Source organism: Haematobia irritans, chromosome 1 (assembly GCF_050003625.1).
Source record: "Haematobia irritans isolate KBUSLIRL chromosome 1, ASM5000362v1, whole genome shotgun sequence".
Taxonomy (NCBI): Eukaryota; Metazoa; Arthropoda; class Insecta; order Diptera; family Muscidae; genus Haematobia; species Haematobia irritans.
In genome coordinates, this window is record NC_134397.1 from 141,810,598 (window position 1) to 141,822,002 (window position 11,405).

Here is an 11,405-nt window from a genome sequence, read left to right on the forward strand (position 1 = left end):
TACAAAATGTTAAGGACAAGTTTCCTTAAAATAATGAAATTTTAATTTAAAAAAGTTTATAATCGTTGCTTCAAAATGTTTTTTCTTAAATTTAGGACACAAAATTTGCTAATTTCCGTTAAAGTCGTATGTCTTAGAACTAAAGAAATTTTTCCTTAAAGAAAAGAAACACATTCATCATTTAAAGAAGTCGTCCTTAAATTAAATAGAATATTGAATTTTAGATTTAAGATGAAAAGGCTTCAAATATAGAGTAAGATTTACTTTGAGGATTTAGCATCCTTTTTTTTAATAAAGAAAACATTTTGAAGATAATGGAAACTCGATTAATCCTACTTTTAATTTTATTGATTGTAGTTTTAAAACTACATAGGTCCTTGTGAATTTTTAAAAATATTTGAGGTCAAGCGTTTCAAACTAGCGTTAGAATCCATTAAAAATTATAAAAAATTATAAAAATTATAAAAATTTTATATTATTTTACAAAATATGGCAGAATTTTTAAATTACATTCACAACATTGATTTCGGATCACACCTAAAAAAGTGATGCAAATTCAGTGCAACGACTGTTGAAATGGAAGACTTCCGTGCTTTAACAAGCCCATGTTAAATTCATCGCTTCTACGTCAATTTTGCACCACTTCCGGATCCAAAAAGAACATTTTCATTACTTTTTTGGCGACGCATTTTTGGCTGGGTTATAAATAATCTAAAATCCTTACGGGAAGGTCTTTGGATCCATCTAAATTTTTTGAGTGCAGTATTGCACATGGATCATATCGGATTTTATATTTCTGGAGCCTGTGGAAAATCAAATATCCGGTTGAAACTTGATATGTGAAGTTTATATTAGAGGTGTGCATGTGACACGAAATTGTCGTGACTCACGCTCATGGCAACGGTGTGAGTGTGCGTGAGAGTGATTAACAAACCAAAATGTCGTGCGTGAGCGTGAGTTATGAAAATAATATCTTCGTAAGTGTGCGTGGGTGAGTAAGGCATTACGCTCACGAAAATATTCCCGCTCACCAACATAAAACGCTTAAGAGTTCATTTACAATTTTAGTGACACCTGGGATGTTAAGAATTTAATAACGCTGTCGATTTTAATAATGCTCATGTTTTCTGACAAGGTCGCTAATTTTATGGGTAATTGATAAAATTTTTCGTGAGTCACGATATTTTTCGTGAGTGAGTTTTTTTCGTCGTGAGTGTGCGTGAGCGTGAGAAAGCTATTACTCTAGTTTATAACAGGTTGGCTGATAAGTCCTCGGTCTGACACATAGATGGCGTCTCTACACTGTTAGAAAAATATGTTTTTCATATGTTCCGCTATAAACAAAATGTGTTTCGGGCACAATTTTAAAACACAATATATTTAAGTGCTAACATGTAATGTTCCTAAACTAACACTAAATGTTTGGGACATATATGTTAATATGTTAGAGTATATTATGTTTGGGGCATGAATGTTTCATAAAAATCATATGTGTGAAAGCAAACATATATAAATTTACAAATTTCGACTAAACATACATATGTTGTGATATTTTATTCAAAGCGACAGAGAGAGTATAGAGAAAGAAATAGAGATGGAAACCGGGAGAGTTGACGAAAGATATCAACATAACGCAGCGAAAGAATCAAAAGAGAACAATTTCTGTGAAACTGCTTGTATGTTGTTTCGGAAAACTGTTTTATGATAAGGCCAAAAATTTGATATGCTTAAGTCTAAATATTATTTAATTTGAATAAAGAGAATAGACATTCGGAACCAAGAGAATAGACATTTGAAAAACAAACAGCATATGTTTTGGGCTTGGGAGCAGCCTTTTATGTATGTGTGGACATGTGTTTTGTTTATCATTTTGGCATTATGGGCGCAATTTGTTTCTTGGTTCGTTAAAAGAAATCAGGCGTCTTCATAAAAATAACGAAAGGGCACTATACTCTTTTTAGAGTTGGGACAGTAAAATGAAATAAGGAGGAAATAGTGAAAAATTACACAGTAAAATGTATAAAAACAAAGTTTAGTTCCTCTTTATTAATAAGTAGTCCACGAGGAGTTGACGGACACCTTCAAATATAAAAGCGGACATTAAGTTCGAGTTTTGCACTAAAACAATTTAAAAAGTTTATTTTCTTTAAAATGAATTATTAAAAAAAAATAAAAGTCATTTTAGAGCGATGGTGTTAAATGCTAGTAAAAAACTGTTCACGCCTAAATAAATTTATGTTTATATTATAAAATTATTTATGTATGTTTATACTCGACATGTTCTTCTTTTGTTAAAGTTTTTGAATTCCTTCCAAATTGTAAAGTTTTGTACCAAAAACAGTTTTTTGTTACAAAATTGTTATTTTTGCAATAAAAAAACAATATATTATCCAAAAATCAGTCAATTTCGTTTATATCAAGCATTGTTCTTTTCTGACTATAAATCTTTATTAACCCACATTTCGAAGTTTCATTATAAAAATTTAATATAATATAAATATAAATGTGTAAATTAAAAAAAAGTGTTCGGTCGGAGCAGGGATTGAACCCACGACCCTTTGCATGCAAGGCAGACATGCTAACCACTGCTCCACGTGGCAAACAAATGTATGTTTCTGTTAAATTATGTTATGTTTGCATGGGCTCGTGGGCGCTGCAAACTATGCTATATAAATGTAACTTATAACGATAATTATCTACTGGTGACTATAACAGCTACGTAGTCCAGTGGATAGTGTGTTGGCTTACAAACTGTATGGTCCTCGGTTCGATTCTCCATGCAGGCGAAAGGTAAAATTTAAAAAATTTATAAAAGTGAATAATTTCTTCAACATTATTTGTATTAAAGAAAAAGGTGCCAAGAACTAAAATATTTCGTGGAAGTGAAAATTACGAGTATGTTAGGCAATGAGCACAATCGTCTTTGGGAAAAATTCTTCCAAGCATATAATATTTTTGGGCTCAAAATGCTTCCAAATATATAATATGTTCACATAAAATAAACATATTAATGTTTCGGCAGTATCCAATAATATATGTGCTTCCTGCAAAATATGTTTGGAACATATGTTAAAGAAGCGATTTTTTTTGAGGGTGTAGCATTAAATGCATATTATTTTTATATAGTACCAACGTTCAAATGATTCGTGTCAAAATTTGACGTCTGTAAGTCAATTAGTTTGTGAGAGAGAGCGTCTTTTGTGAAATGGAAAGAAAGGAATTTCGTGTTTTGATAAAATACTGCTTTCTGAAGGGAAAAAATACGGTGGAAGCAAAAACTTGGTTGGATAATGAGTTTGCGGACTCTGCCCTAGGGAAATCAACAATAATTGATTGGTATGCAAAATTCAAGCGTGGTGAAATGAGCACGGAGGACGGTGATCGCAGTGGGCGCCCGAAAGAGGTGGTTACCGACGAAAACATCAAAAAAATCCACAAAATGATTTTGAATGACCGCAAAATGAAGTTGATCGAGATAGCAGAGACCTTAAAGATATCAAAGGAACGTGTTGGTCATATCATTAATCAATATTTGGATATGCGGAAGCTCTGTGCAAAATGGGTGCCGCGCGAGCTCACATTTGACCAACAACAAAAACGTGTTGATGATTCTGAGCGATGTTTGCAGCTGTTAACTCGTAATACACCTGAGTTTTTCCGTCGATATGTGACAATGGATGAAACATGGCTCCATCACTACACTCCTGAGCCCAATCGACAGTCGGCTGAGTGGACAGCGACCGGTGAACCGTCTCCGAAGCGTGGAAAGACTCAAAAGTCCGCTTGCAAAGTAATGGCCTCTGTTTTTTGGGATGCGCATGGAATAATTTTTCGATTATCTTGAGAAGGGAAAAGCCATCAACAGTGACTACTATATGGCGTTATTGGAGCGTTTGAAGGTCGAAATCGCGGCAAAACGGTCCCATATGAAGAAGAAAAAAGTGTTGTTCCACCAAGACAACGCACCGTGCCACAACTCATTGAGAAAGATGGCAAAAAATCATGAATTGGACTTCGAATTGCTTCTCTACCCACCCAGATCTGGCCCCCAGCGACTTTTTCTTGTTCTCAGACCTCAAAAGGATGCTCGCAGGGAAAAAATTTGGCTGCAATGAAGAGGTGATCGCCGAAACTGAGGCCTATTTCGAGGCAAAACCGAAGGAGTACTACCAAAATGGTATCAACAAATTGGAAGGTCGTTATAATCGTTGTATCGCTCTTGAAGGGATCTATGTTGAATAATAAAAATTAATTTTGACAAAAAAAAATGTGTTTTTCTTTGTCAGACCGGGGACTTATCAGCCAACCGATAAGTCTTCTAACAACTATACAAAAATTAGTTCATAGCGGTCTGTAATTATATATAGCACCCATATAAACCCCTTCTCAAAGTTGATTTCTTGAGTCTCATGGAGGATCAAATTTCACCTGATCCGATTGTCATGACTGCTTTAATGCCGATTATGTGACACTGTGCAGAGTCTCTCTTCTTTTTATTACCGCTACGACTTCATCTTCATTATCATCAGCATTTGCGCTTCTTTTTCTGTGGTTGATGTGGTGGCTTCTTCTTCTCTTACTTTGGCTACAATAGGTATGTGCGTATGGTTTTTGTGGTGTTTTTTTTTTTTTTTTTTGGACATTTATATTAGCCGTTAATAAAATTGAATGAATGGAAGATGCCCTCTCGTGTGCATTTTTGAGTTGTTTATAAAGCTTAGTACTAGTTTTGATTAGCATTTAGTTATTTTTTGATTGTCAATCGCGATACACGCTGCCACAGTGAAGGGTGCTCGTCGTTGACACAATTTTGAAATTATCGAAATTTCAAGAAAAACAAAAAAAATAGTGATATTTCTACGAAAACTAATCGAACAAAAAACTAAATATAAAAAATGCGTGCATTTTTAGTAAGTGTTAATCCATATCAGTCAATGTTTTGTGATAAAAAAAAACCTAAAATGTGAAAATAAATGAAATTATATTAAAAATTAATAGTACACCTAACTTTTGGAGAATGTTCTAGAACTCTCTTAAAAAATTGGAAGACAAATTCAGTGCAAACATAACAAACAATAAGAATTTGAAATTTTGTCATCCGAAATTGTTTTTAATAATTAATATATATTTTTTTAAGTTATAATCCTTTGGTGAAATGAAAATCTCGTTACTAAAGGGATGTGATTGCAAAAAATAAAGACAAACCCTCAAATATATATGAATCGAATGAGTCTCTGGCCCGCGTCAACTAGAGCTTTGGGGACGATACTGGACTCAAAACCCATAGAGATTCAGAACAAAAGCGTAGCCGCCATGGCTGTGATGGGATTGAAAATGTTGGGCCGACTGTGACATTCTTATATCAGTAAGAAAAGAATTGGAGAATCGGATCCCAGAACAGATACCCAAATGGAAATAATTGCTACACAGATGGATCGAAGATGGATGAGAAGCTGGGATGGGCGTATATGTGGACGATCCAAACCCCCAGATCCTATTCCGATCACCGGACCACAGCATAATCCTGCAGGCAGACGTGAATGTCGTAACGGAATGTGTTAATTGGTTCGGAAATATCACGAAGCCACAAAACGAGAAAATTTTCACAGACTGCTGGCTGGCTATGAAGGCAATAGCAAACTTTACGGTTCGATCGCAAACCGTCCCAGCAAAAAAATTTGGAAGTTCTTCCAAAGGCACAACTTTAAAAGCACTTCCAGAAGATGCACTTCCAAAGATGTTCTTTATTTTAACTACCCAGGAAGTTCTTTTAATTCGATTTTTTATAACTTGGTTTTTTCACACTTTAATGGGTAATTTTAACTTTTTTGTTTCAAATACGTTAAAAACGGAGTAAGAATTCATAAAATGGTACAAATCATTTAAATTTTGTCGAAAAAAATGCTAAATCCGATCTGAAAAAATGGTGAATTTTTGAATATATTTGGGGTCAAACGTTTCCGACAAGCGTTAGAATCCATTAAAAATTATAAAAAATATAAAAATTATTTATTTGACAAAATATCACAGAATTTTTTAACTTACATCCAAAAAATTTAATTCGAATCACACCTAAAGAAGTGATGCAAATTCAGTGCAACGGCTGTTGAAATGGAGGACTTCCATCCTATGACAAGCCCATGTTAAATTCATCGCTTCTGCGTCAATTTTGCACCACTTCCGGATCCAAAACGAACATTTTCAGTACTCTTTTGGCGACGCTTTTTTTTTTGCTGGGGTATTAAACTGCAAAATAATGAACAACGTATACTCGGAATTCGGTAGCTTCCATATCATATGGGTGACGGAACTTGCTGGAATAAGAGGAAACGTAAAGGCAAAATGAACTGGCTATAAGAGCTAGAACATATACGGATGTGAACTTAGATACTGCAAAGCCAATAGCCAAAGCCAAAGCCATGTGGACCAACGCAACGACGCGAAGGACGACGAAACTACTATAAGGGGGCCAAGACAAGATAAAGTCTGGAGAATTACTCAAGGAGAGGCGACAGCCAGGAGGGCCGTGGGAATAACATGACCCATCTTACAAACAAACAAGTATATACAGCAGTAAGTTCGGCCGGGCCGAATCTTAAATACCCACCACCATGAATCAAATATTAGGGTTTCCTTTGAATTTCAGGGGGGTTTGAGGACATATAAAGCAGAGCAGTTCAACCAGTACAGTTCACGAAGATAAATTTAAAGATTTTACCTATGAAGATTATATCAGATTCTGGATTTATAAGTACCATTTTTGTTTGAGTTTTAGAGGAATCATTAACATCTATTGTAAGTGTGTAAGAAAATTATAAAATAACGTCTTGATTTGAAATCTTAAATCTGTAGATTTTCTCCCGAGGAGTAAAATCTGGAAATTTTACATTGAGTTTCAAGCAATTTTCAAGATTAGTGCGCCTTCTATACCCTCAAGAAATCGGTCTATATGGAGGCATTACTAAATGGACCGATAAAAACTTAATTCGATACACGTTGTTAGCCTTAAATACCAGAATATTTACAATTTCAGGCAAATCGGATAAAAACTACGGTTTCTACAAACTTAAGGAGTTTAATCGGGAGATCGATTTTATGGGGGCTATACTAAAATATGGACCGATACTCACCGTATATATGGACACACCTCTTTATGGCTCGAAAATGCCTCTAGATTTTAAATTTCAGGCAAATTAGATAAAAACTACGGTTTCTATAAGCCCAAGACCCCAAATCGGGAGGCCGGTTTATACGGGGACCATACCAAACTATGGACCGATGCTCACCATTTTTGGCACACCTCTTTATGGTTCTAAAATACCTCTAGATTTCCAATTTCAGGTAAATTGAAAAAAAAACATCGGATTCTAGAAGCCGAAGAAGTGAAATCGGGAAATCGGTCTATATGGGGGTTATACCAAAACATGGATCGATACTCAACATTTTCGGCACACCTCTTTATGGCCCGAAAACGTCTCTAGATTTTCAATTTCAGGCAAATTGGATAAAAACTACGGTTTCTATAAGCCCAAGACCCCAAATCGGGAGGTCGGTTTATACGGGGACCATACCAAAATATGGACCAATGCTCACCATTTTTGGCAAACCTCTTTATGGTCCAAAAATACCTCTAGATTTCCAATTTCAGGCAAATTGGATAAAAACTGGCGAGTCTAGAAGCCCAAGAAGTAAAATCGGGAGGTCTGAAAATACCTCTAGATTTCCAATTTCTGGCAAATTGGATAAAAACTGCGGATTCTAGAAGCCCAAGAAGTAAAATCGGGAGATCGGTCTATATGGGGGCTATACCAAACCATGGGCCGATACTCACAATTTTTGGCACACCTCTTTATGGTCATAAAATACGTCTAGATTTCAAATTTCAGGCAAGTTGGATAAAAACTACGATTTCTATAAGCCCAAGACCCAAAATTGGGAGGTCGGTTTATATGGGGACTATATCAAAACCTGGACCGATATAGCCTATTTTCGAACATGACCTGCATGCAAACAAAAGACGAGTTTGTGCAACATTTCAGCACGATTGCTTCATTATTAAAGACCGTAGCGTGATTACAACAGACAGACGGACGGACATGGTTATATCGCTTTGAATTCCTCCCTGATCAAGAATATATATACTTTATATAGTCGGAAATTGATATTTCAATGGGTTACAAACGGAATGACAAACTTATTATACCCCCGTCACCATTCTGTGGTGGTGGGTATAAAAATGCTTGTATATTATTGCATTCTAAATGTATGCTCTGTTAGGAAAATCCATCGCGCCATTTTGTGTTCAGCGATGAAGCTCATTTTTGGCTCATTGTATACGTAAATAGTCAGAATAGTCGATTTTAAGTGAAGATCAACCAGAAGCATTGCAAGTTACCACTGCACCTAGAGAAAGTCACAGTCTGGTTCAGTTTGTGGGCTGATGGTTTCACCGCAGTGTGGGAACGCCGTTCGAACTCAGAAGCCAAACATAGAATTCGCTCCTCCTGATGTTCACCACTGTGATATCACAATGGACTTAATAGACAAATTACATGTCGGGCTGCCACTATACCTAACATAATCTAACCATATACTGGTGACATCATTGCACCGTAGCTTTTCAAAAAAAAGTTGCGATTCGTAACGTAACTGTGAATTGTGAGCGATACTGTGAGATGATATCCAACTTTCTTACCCAAATGGACTGAATAGTCTAAGTGAGCCTGACAATAAATCGGGCTGTCACTTTAACCTAACCTAACCTACCCAAAATACAAGAGCTTGTTTTACATGATATGTGGTTCCTGCCATGTCATTCAGCATGCGTAACAATGGAATTATTGAGAGCGGAGTTCGGTGAACATTTTATCTCACGTTCGGAACAGTTCAGTTGGCCGCCTAGATTGTGCGATTTAACGGTTTTAGACTATTTTTTGACGGACTGTCTTAAAGCTCATGTCTTTACAGATTTAAATTGATGCATTGTTTGAATTGGTGAGATACCGGCCGAAATTTTGTTAAGAGTATGCCAAAATTGCCCTACACGGATGGACCATTTCAGCCTCAGTCACTGTTAACATGTTCATGAAATAAACTTCAAACATTAATTTATATGAAACGTACTATCGATTCAAAAAAAATAATAGTTTATTAATTTTTCCGAATTGATGTTTTTTTTTACATTTTCCTACAACTCTTAAAAAAGTACCCTTTATAAGGACAATGAACATAGGATTCTTTTATTTCTTCCAAAACAGTATTTATCATTTTTTCTATTCTGTATACATAGGTAATTTGCCTTTGCGCTACTGCTTTGGCAGCACCACAAGGCTACAATTATCAGCAACAGCAAGGTTCACAACAGGGTTCATCAACATTTGGTGGATCTTCCTTCGGTACACATTCGACGACGAGCAGTGGCCCCAGTAGTAGTATTATAAATCACAGTGCCATTTTACAAGAAGCCTTAAAGAGTTCCAACTTACAAAATTCATTGGGTGGTGGTCATGTGGGTTCAACTCAGCAATTTTCAGCAGCTCCACAATTCACACAACCCGCCCCACAACAGAACTTTGGTTTCTCAAATGTGCAACAACAGCAACCACAGTTTACTCCCCACTTTGGAGGACAGCCACAATATCAACAGCATAATTATCAACATCAGCAACAATTCCAAAATCCTGGAACCGTAACTAAGGATATTTATGTCCATGTTGCTCCCGAAGACGGGTCACAACAACAACAATATCAACAACCCTTGCCCCAGGCACCACCACGCAAACACTATCGCATTGTTTTCATTAAGGCTCCATCTCAAGACTTGAGCAAGGCGCAATTGCGCATTAACCAAGCTCCCGTTGAGGAGAAGACCATCATTTATGTGCTCACCAAGAAGGCTGATCCCCTAGACTTGCAAGCTGCCATACAAGAAGCTCAGCCAAGTAAACCCAGCAAACCGGAAGTATTTTTCATTAAATATAAGACACAGGAAGAGGCTCAGCATGCTCAGCGCACAATCCAAGGTAAGCAAGCGTGTGACATGGTGATAACGAAACAGTCAGTTGACAAGACTCATTTGCATGGACCACACTAAATTTATTCCTCACTTGATCGCGCGACTTTTATGGCAATTTTGCAAACTAGAATCACAAAAGCGAATGAACTTGAGACAGCACATAAACAAAATTTATTCAAATTTGTTTGAGAGCATTGTGAGATTGCCCTGAAAGGCGGAAAAGATCCAAGAAATAACCGAGGAGACATCATTAAGATGCATGACTAATTTGTTTTGTTTGTCACTCTTTCACTTTTTCACAGCCCAATACGATCAACTTGGTGGTACGACCCAAATCTCCGATGAAGGTATTGCTCCCGTTACATCTGTCATTGGATCTTTAGATGGTCAACAAGGCAATATTGATAGCAGTCACAGTGTTGGCGATTTCGGAACACAACAATCTATTGGTAGCTTCTCATCATCATCTTCGTCATCATCATCATCATCATCTGGAAGCTCTTCATCGAATGCCAGCAAATATTTACCGCCTATTGTCAAATTGTAAAGAGAAGGTGTTAATGAGACATTGGGCCATTTTGTATTTTGGCCATATTTATAGATGACTGATTGCCATTTCATTATTGTTGCTATTGTCATTGTCATTGGCAAATAGCAATGATACCTTTTGCTTTGTTATTAGTTTTTGTTTAATTAATTTAATAATGTGGCATTTATCAAAAACACACGTCTAAATATCGCCAGGAAGCGACACAAAAGCGACATAATGGGACATTTGAAAAAATGGGATTTTAAATGGTTTTGATTATGTGCAACAAAGTGAAATGATTATCGTTTAATTTCCCACCTTTCGCATTTGTATAAAAACTCCCAAAATTATTGTTATACGACTATGAATACGAATTCATTATTGTTCCATGTTTTCAATTAATTTTTGTTAAATGTTTCTGTATTATTTTTATTATTTTATTTTCTGTTAATTATTATTATCATCTTTATAATTATATTGTTCATTTGCCGTTTTCTGCATTTGTATGTACGTTTTTTGCATCCATTCATTATGATTGTCTGCCAAATGGATTCGTTGATTAGTGTCCTAAGGGCCAGATTTAACGAATAAATAAATAAACATATTTTTTTAAATAAAGTTTATGATTTTTTTCGAGTGCAATATATAAGGTTTGTTAACGTTCTCAATTAACAATCATTAATTCTTCAAATGTGATGCTATTTAAGTATTTTGGATTTATTTTGAAAAAAAAAAAACAAGTAAGGAAAGTCTAAAGACGGGCGGGGCCGACTATATTATACCCTGCACCACTTTGTAGATCTAAATTTTCGATACCATATCACATCCGTCAAATGTGTTGGGTGCTATATATAAAGGTTT

General features: G+C 35.8%; 1 protein-coding gene across 1 annotated transcript; it reads left to right on the forward strand.

Moving 5' to 3' along the window:
- The first annotated feature begins 4,762 nt into the window (after positions 1-4,762).
- TwdlG (TweedleG) lies at positions 4,763-11,162 on the forward strand. Its single transcript, XM_075314135.1, has 3 exons — positions 4,763-4,910; positions 9,290-10,022; positions 10,318-11,162. Exons 1-3 carry the CDS (start codon positions 4,896-4,898, stop codon positions 10,560-10,562), a joined length of 993 nt encoding a protein of 330 aa, XP_075170250.1. The 5' UTR covers positions 4,763-4,895; the 3' UTR covers positions 10,563-11,162.
- The last annotated feature ends 243 nt before the right edge of the window (positions 11,163-11,405 follow it).

Excerpts from the sequence above, each read along its gene's own strand:
- TwdlG (XM_075314135.1), top strand. Across the intron at positions 10,023-10,317 it reads TGCTCAGCGCACAATCCAAG|CCCAATACGATCAACTTGGT; the intron begins GTAAGCAAGCGT and ends ACTTTTTCACAG.